This window comes from Martes martes (genome assembly GCF_963455335.1).
Source record: "Martes martes genome assembly, chromosome: 5".
Lineage (NCBI taxonomy): Eukaryota > Metazoa > Chordata > Mammalia > Carnivora > Mustelidae > Martes > Martes martes.
Window position 1 is genome coordinate 93,483,027 of NC_137892.1, and position 21,093 is coordinate 93,504,119.

A 21,093-nucleotide genomic window follows, 5' to 3' on the forward strand; every position below is an offset into this window, starting at 1 on the left:
AGAGAGCCAGTGTGGCCCCTGGATGTGGTGTCTTGCCAAGGGCAAGTCCTGAGCATCCTCTCCCCACCCCCCAGGCCGAGGGGGGAGCAAACCGGGCAATCAGACTTCATGGGCACCTACCCGGGCCCAAACCCCTGTGGCAGGGCAGTACCACCAGCTTAAGCAACTGCAGAGAGGGCAATTCAAAAAGCCTGTGTTGAATGAGAGCCTGTCACAGCCTGCGAGACCCCTTGGTGTCTGGGTGCCCATGCCCTCTATGTCTCGTCAGCATTTTCGGAGATCTGGGACCATTTCTTCTGCGGCAAGTCTTCAAGCATCAGGCTCAACACGTGCGCGATCTCGTAGTACAGCTCCTGAAGCCTGGAGGTGGGGCCAGGGGGGAGGGCCTGGGCTTGGGGCAGGCTCCACGCACCTTGAGCCCCTCCCACCCCACCACATGCCCACCCCCAGGATTCCCATGCCTGGTCGGTGTGGGTGCCGGGAAGGACAAGGGCTGCAGAGGCCAGATCGGGCCAACTGGAATCCAGGTCCACTGCTTGACCCATGGTCCCCGAGTAAGGTATTTCAGTACACATGTCAGGTTGGAGACACCAGATCCTGGGCTGTAAATGGGGTGACTACGGGGCAGAGACCAGACACTGCCTGGCCCACTATTAGGCCAAAAGTGGAGGTTCCCTGACCCCCTCCTTTGAGTTCCTCCAGGCCATGAAGCCCTCCAGGGGGCTTCTGTCATGAAGCCAGCCTACTGGTGTCCGTCCTCACTCAAGAGCTCACCATGACTCCTTAGCAGCTGTGCCCCTGCCTTTCTGCTCAGTGATGGCCAGGTTTCATTCCAGCTAATGCACACAGAGCACAGCCCTGGGCTGGGCCAACTCAAAGCCTCACACACTGCTTTTGTAGCATTGGCCCTTGTGTGACAGGTAGGAAAGGGGCAGAGACCTCCCCAGAGTCCCAAAGGAAGGTCGTGGCATTACCACTCCAGGAGCCTGAGCTCTTGCCTTGTTCTTCCATCTAACTTCTGGAAAGGGGGTGGTGAGGAGGGCCCTGAAGAGTCCAGGGCCCAGCACTGCAGGGCCAGTGAGAGCAGGCCGGGGAGGGCCGGGGGAGCAGGGGCCTCTGAGCCACAGACCTATGCACACATGGAGTCCTGCAGCCCCAGGAAGGGCTGCAGTTCAGCCACTCGCAGACAGACCAGTGTCCCCTTGCTTTCCCAAGGCACCTGCCATGCCCCCCCCAACCCGGAGGAAACTTAGGGACCAGGAGAGGCCCCATCTCCCAGGATCAGGGGCAGCGGGGCGGGTACTGACTTGTAGATCGTAGTGTCCTGGTTGTCCAGAGTGGACAAGTAGACATCGATGAAGGGCAGGCTGGTGCCAAAATCATCCAGGACCATGGGGTCAGTGTGCTGCAGGGTCTTCTTGAAGTTCTCCACGAGCTCACTGAAACTTTTGTAGTCAGCATTTTTCTAGGGAGGATAGCATAAAGAGGCCAGTGAAGAGGAAGGCACAGGGATCCTTCACGAGGGGCCCAGGCATAGGCCTGACCCCAGCCCCAGGAGAGGCCCTGCGCCAAATCACAGCTTCACCTGGACTCCCTCCAAGTCTCAGCCCCCCCTGACTGCAGCAGCCTCGTGAGCCACCATCACTGACATGAGGACAGGCGACACAGAAAGGAACCAGTGAGAGCCTGAGCATGGCTCGGCGTGGTCTCACCCTGCCCTGCACAAACTCAGGCACAGTCAAGACAGGCAGATGACTCCAGCTCAGAGAAGGGGCTCAGGAGGGATGCACTGGCTGCATGGGGGAGGGGGAACAGGTGTTCAGGACCCAGCAAAGCACCCAGCGCCCGGCCTGAGGAGGTCAGAGAGCTTAGGCTGAAAAAAGAAGGTTTGCCCCCAGGCTTTCACAGGCGTATCCCTCTTGACAGAAGATCTCCAGCCTGCTGTGCTCATCGTTGTTCCACTTTAGAAAAACCGGAGTTGAGGAGCACCTGTCAGGACCTCCATGGCCTTGCCCAATGCAGTGGATGGGCCCCCTATGGCTGCCCAGTGGCCAGGGGGCCTCTGTAACAAGAGCATTCCAGGCAGAGGGCCTGGCAGTGGAGTTGTGCCCAAGAAGAAGGGAGAAACGATATCTACAGTCCTCAACTCCCTAAGAGGTCCAGAGAGATACAAAAATACAGAGAATAAAGCCCAGCTGTGGAAAACACAGGGCATCAGAACCTGCCCTCCCTAAGACCAGAGAGGGCTGACAGCACCTGCTGCCTGCATGGACCCCAAGGCCCCCTTTGCCCATGGGCCTGCCCCCCCACCCAGCCTGGAGACGGCCTACCTGCATCTGCATCAGCCTGCTGACCTCTTCCTGCTGCCGCCTCAGAATCACCTGCTTCTCTCCCATGAGCGCCATGTGCCTCTCGGCCATCAGGTCCAGCTTGAACTTCTTAAAGGAGGCCTAGAGAGGGGGGAGAAAGGGGGAAGATACAGGCTCTCACCACATACCCACCCACCCCATCTTTCTTCTTCCCTAGGCTCGTGTGGCTCCTCAGCAGGGGTGGCTCCTGACACCATACAGGGCCGGCCCCTAACTCAAGCTGCAGTCTGCAGCTGCAAGGACTCCTCAGGCCCCCATCCTGCTGACCGCCAGCATGAGGCAGGGAGATGCCCTGGCACAGGGAGAAGAGCAGGGCTGGGCAAGGGAGGGTCCATGGAACCACCTCCCCACGCACCCCCACCCCGGATATGGAGGCCTGTGGCTCTGCCTGCCACGTGTGAGCCAACCTGGCCATCCTGATGAGCACAGCCTCACCTCAGTGTGAATGATCATCACACCCACAAACATACTGAGGAAGATGAAAGTGGCAAGCAAGATGAAGATGATGGTGAACGTCCGGCTGAGAGCCAAGTTGCGATTGTCCAGCTGCTCCTGCAGGTCTGTCCAGCCATCGACCTGCATGGGCAAGGCACGCTGTGCCGAGTGCCAAGGGCCCACGGGGTAGGCCTCCCCATTCCCTGGGCTACGGCAGCCCTGCCCCACTGAGGATGCGGCTGGCTCTGCCTTCACATCAGCCCCGCACCACCACCCCCAACCAATGACCCCGGTCTGTGCATGGTGGCTGGGGATGCAAGGCTCCATGGGGTACAGACGCTACTAGCCAAGGTGCCCTGGGGGCTCTTTTCCAAAAGGCCTCCCATCCTTCCAGGAAATACACTGCCTCTCTACAAGGCCCTCCTATGCAAAGACCCCAGAGTCTACCCTTCTGGACTTGGCCACTGCAGACTGCTTTTGGGTGGAGTTGTGACAGCCTAGTCCCAGAAAGTCTACATGACATGGCTTTCATTTCTAAAGTAAACTTGATCCAAATGAATTATCTTTTGAGAACTCCTTGAAAGTTTTTACAACCCTGTGGGACAAATGGGAATGCTTTAGGGAGCCACAAGATCAGAGAGAGGAATGGACCCCTGGCCAGGGCCCTGGCATCTGCTTAGCTCTGGAAGGCCAGCCTTCAGCATCCCCAGCCCAGCTAAGTACCTGAACATGAAGACGATCCCATGTGAGGCCCAGGCTGTCCACACACCCACACCAGTTGGCACTCCCTTCCTAAGGCCACTGCCCCAACCCCTGTTCCCACAGTACCGTGGCCAAGCTGAAGAGAGTGAAGAAGGCCACAGCCAGGTTCCCCCAGTTATTCGGGTCACCCCCGTCTGGAGTTCCAAATAGGCAGAAGCCCAAGATAGCGAAGATGAACATGAGGACGAAGAGCAGGATGAGCACGGAGGCCACGATGTAGGCTGTCTGCCCCACGGCAGTGATGAGGGTCTGCAAGGCAGAGGCATAGGGGCTAGGCCAGGCTGCCAGGCTGAGTGGGGCTCAGCGGACAGGTCCACTACCCAGACCCCAGCTGGTCCCAGCATCCAGTGCCAGGCCCCATAGAGGGATGGATGGATAGATGGATGGATAGATAGATGGGTGAATGGATGGATGGACAGATGGATGGATGGGTGGATGGATGGATGGGTAGATGGATGGATGGATGAATGGATGGCTGGATGGGTGGGTAGGTGGATGGGTAGATGGATGGGTGGGTGGATGGATGGATCAATGGATGGATGGATGGATGGATGGATGGGTGGGTAGGTGGGTGGGTGGGTGGGTGGGTGGATGAATGGGAACTGTACCCAGACTGAGGGCTGGACCAATCCAGTAGTGCTTGAGTAGTACCTGGCCTCTACCCTCAGCCCCCCATGGGGAGATGGTCCTCAGGCCTGGGTGTCTCCCCATCAGCACCACTAGCAACTCCACTTGAGTCCCAGCCTGCCTCTGTGGTCATCCCAAGGTGTCCCACTCCGCCTCCCAGCTGAGGGCCAGCCCTGTATGCTCTGCCAAGCACAGAAGGAATAGGGGAGCTACCCTGGGAGTGGGAATGACAAAGGCTCAGAGGGATGTCGCTTCCTGTTCTTTCTGGGTCCTACTCCACAGACAGGTCTCCATCCCATGACCTCAGTCTTCCACTAGAAAGTGCGCATCTGTCTTGCCTCCCACTGTGTTGACCACTCCTGGGGAACACAGCATATGGCTCTTCGTCATTCATTCTCCATGCCCCAGTCTTGCATACACTTGGTGCTCAAGACATGGTCACCTACCTAGATGCTGCCCCAGACATTACTTCAAGGCAAGTGGGCATTATCACTTGTCATGTTTTGAGATGAGGAAGCAAAGGCTCAGAAAAGCAAAAATCCTTGGCCAATACAGCGGCAGAGCTAGGACCAACTCCCGAGCCCTTTGCCGTGTGCCTCCCACTTCACCTACCAAGGCCCCCCCCTTGCAGGTCAAGAAGCTATTTACTGGCTTCACACTAGGAATGGAGGGCCTTGAGAGAGCTGCGTCCCGGGACAGTGAAGCGTTAGTCTGGGGTAACTTGGGAAGCAGAAAGACAAGGGGAGAGCCCTGGCGCTGCCTTCCACATGGACTGACTGGATAGCCGCCTGCAGAGGGGAACACATCCCTCTCCTTGGGGGTAGAAAATCAGTGTCTGGGGATTAATTCCAGAAGAGGTTAGATGTATAAAACTGCCTCCCTCCCTGTGAGACAGAGACAGAGAAGAGCTTCTCCCCCAAGAACTACCTCAAGGGAAGAGGCAAGATCTCATGAGAAACACTGCCCTGGGATGTAGTCCACAGAAGAGGCCTGCCCAGGCCCAGATGTGTGGACAGTGAGGTGCTCCAGGGAGCAGGAGACCAGCACCGGGAAGCTGTCACCAACCCCCAGACTCTTTGTCCCTTAACTCCTTCATCCCCAGTGACCCCCGCACCACTTTCGGCTCCTGCTCCCTTGGTGCCCAACACCTGCAAAAAGCAGCCTATGCTTCCAACTGTCTGACTGTCCCTCAGTCTGACATGCCTATCACCCAGCATCCACCTCCCAGGGACCTCTCGTCTTTTCTGTCCACCTGCCTTACCACCATCCCTACCAGCCACAGACTCCAGTGCCCGGCACCTCTGATGTTCCCCTCCCCCGCTCCTAGGTCACATTATAGGTTCTATTTCTAGCCTACAAAGAAGGGGAGCCACTCTCAGGTTTGAAAGGAAGGCTGCCGTGATTTGAGGTACCCTTTGAAGACTCTCCGCAGCAAGTGCTCACCATCACTCGGCATCAGGGAAATACAAATCAAAACCACAATGAGATACCACCTCATGCCAGTCAGAATGGCTAAAATTAACCAGTCAGGAAATGGCAGATGTTGGTGAGGATGTGGAGAAAGGGGAACCCTCCTACACTGTTGGTGGGAATGCAAGCTGGTGCAGCCACTCTGGAAAACAGCATGGAGGTTCCTCAGAAAGTTGAAAATAGAGCTACCCTATGACCCAGCAATTGCACTACTGGGTATTTAATCTAAAGATACAAATGTAGTGATCCAAAGGGGCACGTGCACCCGAATGTTTATAGCAGCAATGTCCACAATAGCCAAACTATGGAAAGAACCTAGATGTCCATCAACAGATGAATGGATAAAGAAGAAGTGGTATATATATACAATGGAATACTATGCAGCCACCAAAAGAAATGAAATCTTGTCATTTGCAACGACGTGGATGGAACTTGAGGGTATTATGCTGGGTGAAATAAGTCAATCAGAGAAAGACAATTATCATATGATCTCCTTGATATGAGGAATTTGAGAAACAAGACACGGGATCATAGGGGGAGGGGAAAAGTGAAACAAGACAAAACCAGAGAGGGAGACAAACCATAAGAGACTCAATCTCAGAAAATAAACTGAGGGTTGCTGGAGGGGAGCAGGGTGAGAGGGATGGGGTGGCTGGGTGACAGACATTGGAAGGGTATGTGCTTTGGTGAGTACTGTGAATTATGTAAGACTGATGAATCACAGACCTGTACACCTGAAGCAAATAATACGTTCTATGTTAGTTGAAAAATAAAAATTAAAAAAAAGATTCTCCCCCAGCTGGGGAGGCATTTTTGCCCCAGGGCTCTCTAAGGAGTGTGGGAAGCCAGTGCAGGAATCCTGACGAAATTGGGTGGTGATGGAGAAAAGATGAGGACTGGTCACGAACTACGTAGCAGGTCACGAAACAGGACTTTGAGACAGAGGCGTCAATGCTGACACTCAAATTTACAACCTGGCTGTTGAATGGGGGTGGGGTGCAGCCTTTATGTAAAGACACAACGCAGGAGGAGGGGCCAGGGTCTGGGGATGTGAGGGTGGGGGAAAGCGATGACATCCAGCTCAGACGGCCTGTGTTTGAGGAGCACGAGAGACGTCCAGGAGGCCATGCGTCTGAAGGTCAGAGAGAGGCGTGGGCAGGTGATGATCCCTGAAACGTGGGAAAGATCACCCAAGAGGATATGCAGAGTGGGGTGCAGGTGAGAAGAACGTGGGGTACAGTCTTGAGAAAACAGCATGCACCCAAGACATCAAGCTCAAGAGGCTGGAGGAACCCCAAGAAAGGGCAGTGACGGGGTGCCAATGGGACTGGCCAGGGGACCTGGTGACAAGGAGGTTGCTGACTACCTCAGAGAGGCTAGTTCATATGGAGGGAAGAAGCCAGGGCACAAATGACAAGTAAGGAAGTGGGGAGTAGGAGTTACGCCCCCCTCTCTCCAGGAGTCTCACCATGAAGGGGAAGGCAGGAGGCCTGTTTGGGAGGGGCCCCCGGGGCAAGTGACCACATGAGAGCATGCAATGAATGAACGGGGGTCTGCCAAGGGGAACTCTTCAATGCAGTCCTCGTCTTGTCTCCCAGGACTGGGGCTGCTAAGTACAGGGCCCAGGTTCCGGACAGATGCCCGGCTGGGCAATCTCTCAGCAAAACAGCTAACACATAACCCAAGCTGGTCAAATGCAGCCAAGGCCGCCCCTTCCTGGAGAAGCATGGACACGGGGCACAGAGCCACGGCAAACATACTGTGCCCGGGGTGGATGCTTCAGGGCGGGCTGGGTCAGCTATGAAACCTTCCAAGCCAAACAAAGACTGGTCACCCCATGACTTCTAGCAGGAGCCCCATTCCTAGAGCTGCCTGAACAAAGTAATGCTACTATTTCCATCAGGAGAAGCAGCAGATTTTTAGCTGTATGGGGAAAGCACACAATTGGAATTGAGTGGCCCATGCCACCAAGGCGCCGGAGACTCCTGGGAATGCAGCTCGAAGGGCCTGTACCATAAGCAAGTCTGTCCCTTTGGTAGCATGGGAGAAAGGAAAAGTTTGCGTGGCCCCTGGAGTCAGCCACACCTTTCAAATCTCGGCTCTGATATTTAACTGTTGTGTGACCGTGGGTCTCGATTTCTTCACCTGTGGAACAGAGCTAAGGACACTCTTCCGCAGTTGTTTTAGGATGAAATGAGGTAACATTGGTGAGGAGCGACCTGCCATACAGTAGGGCTCCATAACCAGATGGTGGGGGTAGAAGGATTATTTCCTCAGGGGCTGGTGGGCAAACAGGCCCCGCGGCTGGCGCCCCCAGCCCACAGCAGCCCCAGGTCACTCACCCGGATGCCACGGCTGTAGGTGATGAGCTTGAGGATGCGCAGGGACTGCATGCCATCAGCAATGTTGAGGTAGGGGTAGTGCTTGCTCTTGAATCTGTGCAGACCGTAGGGGATGAAGATAGTGACGATAATGATGACATCCAGCAGGTTGTAGCCGTCCTTCCAGTAGTTGATGGGGTCCACGTAGAGCTTCATGCAGAACTCGGAGCTATAGATGGACACAAAGATCAGCTCGGAGACCTGCGGGGGGGTGCCGAGGGGTCAGAGGGTCAGGCCAAGCGGCAGAGTCCCATCGTTCCTCCCTCTCCCTGCAGGAGGGGCCCAACCGGCTGCGTGCATCTCGGCAGGCGGAGGGTACACCTCAGTCAACCACGTGACAGAGAAACCCAGGCAGAGTTGTAGGCACACAGCAGACACAAGGCGGGCCCTATTCTCTTCCCTTTCTGCAAGTTCCCTCCCTGCAGCCCGAAACTGGGGCTAGGTCACACCCAGGGGGCTTGAGAACGACAGATTGACTGGAAGACAGAATGACCACCTAGACCCCAGTCTAAGTCATGGGCATGTGAGGCATGTGAGGTAACCTGAATGTAAGCTTTCCCAAAGAAAAGATCCCAAGAATTTTCTGGCCAACCTGAATATCCAAACTTTTAGGAACAGAGATGAAATACTCAAATATCTATTAATATTTATCCATTCATCACAAATACTGAAAATCAGTTAATTGTTTTAGAACAGTTAGAACAGCAGAACATTCTGCTTTTTTCCCACTTCTATACTTTATGAAATAACCTTATTCAAATTCTTCTCATGCATCTACAACCCCAGTGGCTTTGATTTTACCAAAAGGTACTTCCTGAGTGATCTTTTTCCTTATTATCAAAACACAACAACAAATTAGACAGAAAATATTCAGCCCCCAGGAAGCATATGATCTAGTAGAGGGAGACAGAAATGAAGGCTCAAACAAATATGGAGATAATATGACCCCAGGTGGGAAGGAAGGGGAGTGAAGGAAACAGCCAAAGGAGATCAAAGGACTGGTTGGGTTGGGGAGGGAGAGTCGTGGCAGCTATTTTAGAAAAGGTGGTGAGTGGAGGCCTTGGAAAGGAGCCATACTAAAATCTGGGACAAAGTTCCCCAACGGCAAGTACGAGGGCCTTCAGGTGAGAAAGGGTTTGCTCAAAGAACAGCAAGGTCCACGTGGCTAGAACAGAAAGGGGTGAGGAGGGCGGGAGATGCCGTTGAAGGGGCAGGCCACAGAGGGTAGGATTGGTGAGAGCTTTGAATTTTAACCTCCACCTTGGAGGATTCTGAGCAAGGGAGTGATAATTTACATTCTTAAGAGATCTCCGTGGAAAAGCGACTGGTGGGGAGCTGACGAGAAGGGCGAGTGGAGGTGGGGGATGGCTTAGGGAGGAAGAGTCAGAGAACAGGAGAATGATTTCTCCCAGTTACCCAGCTAGAGGGGAGGTTAGACCGGACTGGACTGGGGATGGTGTGGCATCAAAGGGAAGAGGGGACAGCCTGTCTTTTGTAGGCTGCCAAGACAGGACTTGCTGCTGGAGTTCGGGGTGCACAGGGAAGACAGGAGGCCAGGGAAGATTCTAGGGCTTGAGACAGAGCAACTGGGTCAGCAGTGATGCTTTCCCTGGGATGAGTTTGGGGTGCACTGAAATGGGCTGGAGAGAGTTTCTGGAGAGAAACAGGAAGGCTTTTGAGGTAGAGCACCTTTTAAATATATGTCAGATATTGGGGCGCCTGGGTGGCTCAGTGGGTTAAAGCCTCTGCCTTCGGCTCAGGTCATGATCCCAGGGTCCTGGGATCGAGCCCCGCATCGGGCTCTCTGCTCGGCAGGGAGCCTGCTTCCTCCTCTCTCTCTGCCGGCCTCTCTGCCTACTTGTGATCTCTCTCTGTCAAATAAATAAATAAAATCTTTAAAAAAAAAAAAAAATATATGTCAGATGCTGCCGCTGGAAGATGTAACTGAGGCCACAACTATCCATTCAGATAATATTAGGGAAGCTGGGATTTTTATTTGTCCTGCCTACTTATGTTTGTGGCCACTATTTACATACACTGTTATTTTTTAACTGCTATGTAATATTTAAGATACACAAAAAGACATAAAGAATAATATAATGAACAACCACATACTGCCACCCAGCTTAAGAAATAAAATATTACCACCATTGCAGGCAGCCTCCTGTGTAGCCCTCAGGGACCATATGTATCCCTAAAAGTACATGGCATTCTTTTGCATTTTTTTAGACATCACAACAAACAGCATAACGTTACACTGAAGTACTCTTTGGCAATTTTTTTTTTTCCATTTAAAATTATGTTGGAACACCTGAGTGGCTCAGTCAGTTAAGCATCTGACTCTTGATTTGAGCTCAGGTCATGATCTTAGAGTTGTGAGATCAAGGTCCACCCCCCCCCAAACAATGCATGCACTCACTCTCTCTCTCTCTCTCTCGAAAATGAATAATTTTTTAAAGATTATATTTATTTATTTGAGAGAGAGAGAGAGAGAGATAGCACAAGCAAGGAAAAGGAGAAGCAGGCCACCACTGAGCAGGAAGCCTGACATGGGACTCAATCCCAGGACCCTGGGATCATGACCTGAGCCAAAGGCAGACACTTAAATGACTCAGCCACTCAAGTGCCCCTAAAATGGATGTCTCTCTAAAAATAAATAAAACTATGAGATTCATCGATGTTGATATGTGTAAACCCAGTTTACGCAAAACCTAGTGGTTTTACTAGTATGTAGCGATACCACTCATGAAAATACTATATTTATCTAGTTACCCATTGGGGATATTTGGCTTGTTGGTAAATTTTACTATTCCAACGGCACAACAGTACAAAAAGGGTGAGTAATTGGTATAGGTTTTATCATATCCATGTGTAAAGCTTCCCTCGGGTACAGACCCAGGAGTGGAATTAGGGATTTGTAAGATAAGAGCACCTTCAGCTTGATTGCATGGTGAGAAGTGTTTTCTGTAGCTATTGTACCCATTTAATACCACAATGTTCCTACTGCTTTAAGTGCTTACCAATGATTCCCACTGTTGAACTTCTCCATTTTTGTCAGTCTGATGAATATGCAATTGTATCTTTTTATTTTACTTGTAATTTCTATAATTAATGAAGCTGGACATCTTTTTATACACTTAATTTTAAACTGCCTGTTTCTTATCTTTTGCCAAATTCTCAGCTGGATTGTTTTTTTTTTTCTTAGTGGTCTGCAAAACAATCAATTTTTCCAGATATTTTGAATCCTGATTCTTTACCTGTTAGATGTGTTGCAAATATCTTCTCCTCCGCTGACTTATGTTTTCACATTTTCAATGGTCTTTTGATGAACAGAAGTTTAAAATCTTAATGGAATCAAAGGAACCAAACTGTTTTTTCATGACTTACAGAGTTTGCATTTTAAGAAACCATCCCCTCCTGAGACTGTGTAAATATTCTATATTTTCTCTAAACATTTTGAAGTGTCACTTTTCAGGTTGGGTCTTTAACCCAGTTGTGTCTGCCATGAAGCAGAGATCCAGTACCTATCCAGTACCAGATCTCTGCCATGAAGCAGAGATCCATACCTATGACCAATGGTCCCAGTACTGTTTCCTGCAGAAGGTGCCCTTTTGGCACCAGCCCACAGCGCCCCCTGACAGGTGCAGGGTCTCTGTCCAGACCAGGGTCTGTTTCCCAGCACTCTTGCCTGTTGCCCTCTACCCTGCCTTCATTACAAAAGCCCTACAGTCTGCTTATCTGGTTAAGTCTAGCCTTCTCTCCCCTTTAAACTTTCAAAGTCATCTTGTTTGCTTTTTCTCTTTCATTCTTTTCCCTAAATTTTAGCATCAGCTTTTGGCAACCCCTAAAAAACACTCTGCCCTATTTCTTATTGAAATTGCATTAATTTTATGGATTAATTTGGGGAGACTTCACCTCTAAGAAACTGAGCTTTCCTATCCATGGTGTGATAGATCTTGCCATTTCTTCGTCTTCTTTAACGACCTTCACATATTTGAATTATTTTCTCCTAAAAGATCACACAAATCTGGGGCGTTGGGAGGGCTCAGTTGGCTAAGTGTCTGCCTTTACCTCAGGTCATGATCCTGGTGTCCTGGGATCAAGCCCCATGCTGGGATCCCTGCTCAGTGGGGAGTCTGCTTCTCCCTCTGTCCTTCCCCCTTCTTGTGCTCTTGCTTGCTCTCTTTCTCTCAAATAAATAAAATCTTTTTTGAAAATCACACATCTTTTGATTTATTAGATTTTATTAAATCTTTTGTCAAAGTACTTTTCATATTCCATTAGAAGTGCTGTTTTATAACTGATATATTAAATGTAATTAATTTTATTTATTAATCATATATCCAGCAAACTTGCTGGGCTTTATAATTAACTTTATTAATTAGTATTAACTTTATTAGTCAATAATTTTTTTCAGATTCTTTTGGGGGTTCTATGTAGAAATGACAGTATTTTTCTGAAGTTTGAAAGAGAATACTGCTAAAATTTCACCACTACGTGTGAATTTTGATATAAGTTTTACATTGATACCCTTAATTGGGTTAAAAATAAATCCTTTCTGTTCCTAGTTTGCTAAGCTTTTATCTCCTTGTTTTTTAGATTTTTAAAAATTTATTTATTAGAGAGAGTGCATGAGTGGGGAAAGGGAGCAGAGGGACAAGCAGACTCCCTGCTGAGCTGGGGGCCCCACATGGGGCTCCATCCCAGGACCCTAAGATCATGACCTGAGCAAAGGCATATCCTTAACCAACTGAGCCATCCAGGTGCCCTGTTAAGTTTTTATCTTAAAGGATATTCATGATATATTTTTTTCCTGCATCTCTTGAAACTATCTGATGGGCTTTTTTTTTCTCCTTTAATATTTTAAGCTGGTTAATAAAATATGTGTATTTTTCTAATACTTGAATTTCTGAAAAAGAAAAAACTTGGCAATGATATATATACTATTTTTCATCCATTTTCTTTTTTTTTTTTTAAAGATTTTATTTATTTATTTGACAGACAGAGATCACAAGTAGGCAGAGAGGCAGGCAGAGAGAGAGGGGGAAACAGGCTCCCCACTGAGCGGAGAGCCCGATGCGGGGCTCGATCCCAGGACCCTGAGACCATGACCTGAGCTGAAGGCAGAGGCTTTAACCCACTGAGCCAACCAGGCGCCCTTTTCATCCATTTTCTAATTCAGTTTCTTAATTTTCTCTTTGGGATTTTTGTGTTAATGTTCATATAATTTGGTGTCATTTTTCTTTCTCATATTATCCTTGCCTAGTTTGGCATGGAAGTTATACTAGCCTCACAAGATGAACTGTCTGTGGGCAAGGCAGATATACTCATTTATCTAGTCACTGTAAGCACTGTATATGTTTAGAATGGTATCTTCCATGAATGTGAAACTATCTAGTCTGGGTTAGTTCGTAGGTTTCAGGGGTAAAGTTTTAACTACTAGTTCAATGCTTTATAGCCATTAAAGGAAATATAAGGACATACAAAGTTTATTTAAAGTTTTTGCTTTTTTTTTTTTAAAGATTTTATTTATTTATTTGTCAGAGGGAGAGAGGGAGAGAGAGTGAGTGAGCGCAGGCAGAGGCAGAGGGAGAAGCAGGCTCCCTGCCAAGCAAGGAGCCCGATGTGGGACTCGATCCCAGGCCGCTGGGATCATGACCTGAGCCGAAGGCAACCACTCAACCAACTGAGCCACCCAGGCATCCCTAAAGTTTTTGCTTTTTTATTGAAAATCAGTTTTGTAAATTTTTTCTAGAGTATCTTATTTCAGCTAGGTTTTCAAATTCATTAGCATAAAATTATTAGATTACTGCCATCTACTGTATCTGTAATTTTCCTTTTAAATACCTAACATGAGGGGCACCTGGGTGGCTCCATCTATCAGGCGTCTCCCTTTGGCTCAGGTCATGATCCCAGAGTTCTGAGATCAAGCCCCAAATAGGACTCCCTGCTCAGCGAAGAGTCTGTTTCTCCCTCTGCCTGCTGTCCCACTGTTTGTACTCTTGCTTTCTTTCTCTCTCAAATGGATAAATAAAAAATCTTTAAAAAAAAAAAACAAAACCCAAATCCTAACATGATTCAGAGCTTCCATTTGTCTTGTGTCATGAACAAAGTTATTTCATAACTGTTTCCTAAGATCTAACTGTGGCTTTGTTAATACTTTCTCTTGACTCTTTGCTTTCTATTCCATTAATTTTTGCCCTTATCTTTATTATTTCCTTTTTTCTATTTTCCTTTATTCTTCTACTTTTCCTTCCTTTTTCCTTCTTTTTGATTTTATTCTGTTCCTCTTTTCCAAAAGGTCAGCTCATTAATTTTCTAAATTGAGGTATAATTCATGTACCATGAAATTCATCATTTTAAAGTGTAAAATTCAGTGAGGAGGGGGTTGGTTTTGAGTATTTATAACATTTGTTTCTACTTATTGTAAGATATATACATAACATGAAAATTACCCTATTTAACCATTTTTAGATGTACAATCAATTCAGTGGAATTAAGTGCATCACAATATTGTGCAACCATCACTACCATCTATTTCCAGAAGTATTTCATCCTCCCAGGCAGAAGCTCTGTACCCAATAAACAGTAATTTCACATTCTCCTCTCCCCCCATCCCCCGGAAAACTCCGTTCTACTTCCTGTCTGTATGACTTTTCCTCTTCTAACTACTTCATGCAGATAAAACCATACAATATTTGCCCTTTTATACCTGGTTTATTTCACTTGGCATAATGTGTTCAAGGTTTATCCACATTGTAGCATGTATCACAATTTCATTCTTTTTAAAGGCTGAATAATGTTCCATTTTACACATAGACCCATTTTCTTTATCCATTCATCAGCCAAGGGACACATGATTTGCTTCCACCTTTTGGCTACTGTGAACAATGGTGCTGTGAACACTGGTGTACAAGAATCTGTTTGAGTCCCTATTTCTGATTCTTTCGAGTGGAAGTGGAAGTGGAATTGCTGGATCATACGGCAATTCTACATTTAACTTTTTGAGATGTGTTCTCGAGTGGCTCCATGATTTTACATTCACACCAACAATGCACAAGGGTTCTAATTTCTTCACATCCACAGCACCAACACTTGTTCTCCATTTCACAGTTTCTGTTTTTATAATGACTGTAATAATTAGGGTGTGGAGTTGTATATTATTGTGAGTTTGAGTTGCATTTCTCATTCTAATGACTAGTGATTTTGAACATCTTTTAATGTGCTTATTGGTCATTTGCTTATCTTCTTTGGAGAAATGTCTACTCAAGTCCTTTGGGTATTTTTTAATTGGGTTATTTTGTTGTTGATATTATTGTTGAGTTGTGGGAGCTCTTTGTATAGTCTGCATGTTAACTGTTTATCAGATTCATGATGTGCAAGTATTTTCTTCCTTTCTGTGGCTTATCTTTTCACTCTCATGATAGTTCCCTGAGACTCACAAATGTTTTCATTTAATGAGATCTAATTTATCTACTTTTCCCTTTTGTTGCCTGTGCTTTGGGTGTCATACATAAGAATCTATTGCTGAGGTCAAGGTCATGAACATTTACCCCTGTGTTTTCTTCTAAGAATTCTAGCTTTTCTATTTAGGATGTTGATCCATTGTGAGTTAATTTTTGAATACAGTGTAAGGTGGGCGTCTGAGTTATTCTCTGCGTGTGGATATCAAGTTATCCTAGAACCATATGATGAAGAGACTATTCTTGCCCCCAACTAAATGGTCTTCACATTTTTGTTGAAAATCAGTTAGCCATACTTAATTTGGTTTTATCCCTAGAATTTCAATTATATTCTTTGTCTATGTCTATCCTTATGTCAGTACCACACTGTTTTGATTACAATATTTCTGTAGTAAGTTTTGAAGTCAGAAAGTACAAGTCTTTCAAATCTGTTCTTCACAATCAATATTGTTTTGGCTACTCAAGGCCCTTTGCACATCCACATGAATTTGAGAATCTGTTTTTTAGTTTCTTTTTTTATTTTTTGGGTTTTTTAAAAAGATTTTATTTATTTATTCGACAGAGACAGACACAGCGAGAGAGGGAGAAGCAGGCTTCCTGCCAAACAGGGAGCCTGATACGGGGCTCGATTCCAGGACCCTAAGATCATGCCCTGAGCTCAAGGCAGACATTTAACGACTGTGCCACCTAGGCACCCCAGTTTCTTTTTTTTTAAAAAAGAAATTTTTTTCTTTAAATTTGGATAGGGATTGCAATGAATTTCTAGATCACTCTGGATAGTCTTTGTAACAAGTCTTTTTTTTTTTTTTTTAAAGATTCTCTCTACTTATTTGAGAGAGAGAGACAGAGAGAGGCAGAGACAGAGATACAAGGAGGGGTAGGGCCAGAGAGACAAGCAGACTCCCTACTGAGTGCAGAGCCTGATGCAGAGTCCAATCCCAAGACCCCGATATCATAATCTGAGCTGAAGTCAAGTCACTTCATCAACTGAGCTAGCAAGGCACCCCTTTAACAAGTCTTAACAGGTCTTCTAATCCATGAATACAGGATGTCTTTCCATTAATGTAGGTCTTATTTCTTTCATCAGTGTTCTATAGTTTTCAGGACACCCATCTCTCATCTCCTTGATGAAATCTAGTCCTCGGCATTTTATTGTTTTGGATGCTTTTGTAAGTCAAATTTTCTTAAGTTCCTTTTCAGATTGTTCATTGTTAGTATACAGAAATATGTCTGATTTTTGTTGTTGATCTTGTGTCCAACAACTTTGCTCAATTTGTTTACTAGTCCTCATAGTTGTGTGTGTGTGTGTATTCTTTGGGATTCTCTATACATAACATCAAGTCACATGCAAACAAAGATAATCTCAATTTTTCCTTTCCAATTTGAATACCTTTTTTTTTGCCTGCTTAATTGCTCTGGCTAAGGCTTCCAGCATAATTTTTAAAAATGGTAAAAGCAGGCATCTTTGTCTTTTTCCTGATCTTAGTTAGATTAGAAAGATTTCCAGTCTTTCACCCCTGAGAATGATGTTAACTGGATTTTTTCATAAATGCCCATTATCAGGTTAAGGAATTTCCCTTCTACTTCTAGTTTGTTTTGGTTTGTTGTTTGTTTTTAAATCATTAAAGGGTACTGGATTTTGTCAAATCCTTTTTCAGCAAGAACTGATACAAACCTGGATTTTATTTTTTCCCTCATTCTACTGGTGTATTACATTGACTGACTTTCATATGTTGAAGGCATTCCAGGGATAAATCAAGTAATGAATCATGGTGTCATGATCATGGTGTCTAATCCTTTAAAATAGGCTGCTGGATTCAGTTTGCTACTATCTCCATGAGGATTTCTGCATCTATATTCATAAGGAATATCTGTCTATAGTTTTCTTTTCCTGTGATGTCTTTTACTGGCTTTGGTGTCAGGGTAATGCTGGACTGATGTAATGAATTCGAAAGTGTCCCATCCTCTTCTATTTTTTGGAAGTTTGAGAAGCATTGGTATTTATTCTTCTTTAAATGCAGCGGGAAGGGGATCCTGAGTGGTTCAGTTGGTTAAGCATTTGCCTTTAGCTCAGGTCATAATTCCAGGGGCCTGGGATTGAGCCCCGAGTTGGGCTCCCTGCTCATCAGCAAGTCTGCTTCTCCCTCTCCCTCATCCTCTCCCCTTCCCCTGCCTGTGCTCTCTCTCTCTTACATACACATACATACATACATACATACATACATGCAGGAGCAAATTAACTAGTGAAGCCACCTGGTCCTGGGCATTTCTTTGTTGGGAGGTTTTTACTTAGTGATTTAACATCTTTACTTATTATAGGACTGTTCTAATATGTCAGTTTCCTATTTTTTCCTTAAGTCAGTTTTGCAGTTAGTAAGTTTCTAGGAATTTGTCCATTTCATCTAGGTTGTCTGATTTGTTGGCATCCTATTGTTTATAGTTTTCTCTTATAACCCTTTTTATTTCTCTGAGGTTAGTAGGAATGTCTCAACATTCATTTCTATTATTAGTAGAGTCTTCACTTATCTTCTTCAATCTAGTTAAAGTTGTCAATTTTGTCGATCTTTTCAAAAAAATGAAATTTTGAATTCATTGATTTTGTCTCTTCTCTGTCTATCTCACTCTAATCTTTTTTTATTTTCTTCTTTCTGCTAGCTTTCAGTTTGGTTTACCTTTCTTTTTCTAGTTCCCTAAGGTCTAAAGTTAGGTTATTAAACTAAGATCTTTTATCTTTCCTAATGCAGGCATCTGCAGGTATGTATTTCCCTCTGAGCACTGCTTCTGCCACATCTTGTAAGTTTTATTATTATTTTTTTAAATAGAAGTATACTGACATACAATATTAGTTTCAGGTGTACAACAGTGATTTGATGTTTATGTACATTATGAAATGCTCACCACAGTAAGTGTTGTTACCAGGTGTCACCATACAAAGTTATTACAATATTATTGACTATATTCCTTATGTGTTATGTTGTGTGTTCATTTTCTTTTTTTTTTAATTTTTTAAAAAGATTTTACTTATTTATGACAGAGAGAGAGAAATCACAAGCAGGCAGAGAGGCAGCCTCGGGGGTGGGGGTGGGGAGGGAAGCAGGCTCCCTGCTGAGCAGAGAGCCAGATGCAGGGCTCAATCCCAGGACCCTGAGATCATGACCTGAGCTGAAGGCAGAGGCTTAACCCAATGAGCCACCCAGGCGCCCCTGTGTGTTCATTTTCATTTACCTTAAAGTATTTCGTAATCTCCCTTGTGATTTCTTCCTTGACCTGTTGGTTATTTAAGAGTATTTCCATATATTTGAAAAATTTCCAGTTTTCCTGCTGTTATGGATTTCCAGTTTCGTTCCACTGTTGTCAGAAAAGATACTTTGTATGATTTCAATATTTTAAAATTTATTTCATCTTGCTTTATAGTGCAACATATGGTCTATCCCAGAGAATGCTTCATGTGCATTTGAGAAAAATCACTGTTTTTTTGGTGAATTGACCTTTTTGTTAATATATAATGCTCTTGTCTCTTATAACAGTTTTTGCCTTAATATCTATTTTGTTTGATTTGGGTACAGCCAACCTAACTCTCTTCATTTCTACTTGCATGTTATATATTTCTCCATTCTTTTACTTTCAACCTATTTGTATCTTTGGATGTCAAATAAATTCTTTGTAGACAGCATATATTTGGGGTTTTTTTTAAGATTTTTTTAAAAATTTATTTATTTGACAGAGAGACAGCGAGAGAGGGAACACAAGCAGGGGGAGTGGGAGAGGGAGAAGCAGGCTCCCCGCTGAGCAGGGAGCCCAATGTGGGACCCAATCCCGGGACACTAGGATCATGACCTGAGCCAAAGGCAGACATTTAATGACTGAGCCACCCAGGCGTCCCAATATTTGGATTTTTAAAAAATAACCCATCTGTCTTAATTGGAGAGCTCTATTCCTCTATATTTAAAGTAATTATTAATAAAGAAGAAATACCTCTGCCATTTTGTGATTTTTATATACGTCCCATTCTTTTTGTTCCTTAATTCCTCCATTATGACTTTTCTTTTGTGCTTGATTCTTTTATAGTGTACCACTTGGATTCTTTTCTCATTCTTCTTCTGTATATTTTTTCATTGTGTTTTTCATGATTATTCTCATGGTTTCAATTAAGCTCTTAAACTTGTAACGATCTATTTTTAATTAATACAACCTTAGCTTCAATAGTATATAATAATTCTGTTTCCTTAGAGCTCCATCCCCCCCTTAAAAAATCAGATTCTTCCCTTTCCTCAGAGTTTGTTACTTTTTGTGGGTAGTGTTGTTTGTTTAGTGACCTGGCTCAACAGTTTTTTAAAAAACTGTATTCTTTGCAGGGTGTCTGACTGGCTCAGTTGGTACAGCATGTGACTCTTGACCTCAGGATCTCAGGATTCAAGCCCCATGTTGAATGCAGAGATTACTTAAAAATAAAATGTTAAAATTATTTTTTAAAACTGTATTCTTTGCCATGGGTGTGGTCTTTGAAGTGTCTTCCTTTAGTTAGTGCTTAAGGAGAGATTTTTTTAAATACCTCACGCAAAAAAAAAAAAAAAAAAGAGGAAGGGAGGAAAGAACAGGAAAGGAAGAAAGAGAGAGAAAGAGGGAGACAGGGAGGGGAAGGAGGGAAACAAAGGGAAAAAACTCTCCTAGTCTTTGCAGACGGCTCTGTGTTGGAGAACTCCTCCAATGCTTAGCCAAGTCATTTATAACTCTACCTTAGCCTTCATTCCCTACTTGTTCTGAGCCTAAATATCAACCAGAGGTGAAAATTTGAGGTCTTCTTAGTTCTTTTCCAAACATATGCCCTGCCCTGGGTATTTATGGCTCTCTAAACTCTACCATATACATGGAAGTTTGTTAATGCCTTCATTTTCTGAAGACTCTCTCTCCTGAATTTTCTTCTAAGGCTTTCAGCATGTCCTTTGTTTATGTCAACTGGTCTCTTGTTGTGGTTGCTCTTGTTGTTTTGCCCTAGATAACAGTGAGTTTTTCATCTCTCAATGATTTTAAGAAATGCTCTCTCCAGAGTCACCTTTTTGTGCTGAGAAAGTTCCAAGTCAGGCAAAACAAAGGCAATAGCCTTGCATCAGTCCTTTAGGCAGCCCTAAAACAGGTCAAAAGAGACAACATAACTCTTTAAGAACAAAGTCTGCTCTGTGGCTTCTGGAACCAAGGAGACCAGAGTTCCACAATGAGAACTTAGGCTGCCGTCTTCAGGGCCATCACCACGAGGAGGAGGGGACTGGGTCAGGGACAAAATAAAATGTTGTAAATTTTCTTATCTTTTGAAAGCTGCCTCTTTCTTGGGTGCCTGGGTGGCACACTTGGTTAAGCATCCGACTCTTGGTTTCAGCTCAGGTCATGATCTCAGTCATGAGATGGAGCCCTGTGACAAGCCCTGGGTCGGGCTCCATGCTCAGTAGGAAGTTTGCTTGGGATTCTCTCTTCTTCTGCCTCTGCCCCTCCCCCCTGCACTTGCTTGCACTCTCTCTAAAATAAATAATCTTTGGGATGCCTGGGTGGCTCAGTCAGTTAAGCATCTGCCTTCAGCTGAGGTCATGATCC

The 21,093-nt window shown here is 45.6% G+C and overlaps 1 protein-coding gene across 1 annotated transcript in view; it reads right to left on the reverse strand.

The window, feature by feature from the left end:
- Positions 1-254: 254 nt before the first annotated feature.
- CATSPER3 (cation channel sperm associated 3) overlaps positions 255-21,093 on the reverse strand; it is a gene marked incomplete at both ends in the record, with an annotated part of 29,926 nt that continues 9,087 nt past the window's right edge. The window contains 6 exons of the mRNA XM_080804359.1: positions 255-360; positions 1,308-1,465; positions 2,331-2,450; positions 2,805-2,945; positions 3,633-3,815; positions 8,006-8,245. Of these exons, the coding sequence (XP_080660485.1) occupies positions 255-360; positions 1,308-1,465; positions 2,331-2,450; positions 2,805-2,945; positions 3,633-3,815; positions 8,006-8,245 (948 nt within the window). The remainder of the gene's footprint in view (positions 361-1,307; positions 1,466-2,330; positions 2,451-2,804; positions 2,946-3,632; positions 3,816-8,005; positions 8,246-21,093) is intronic.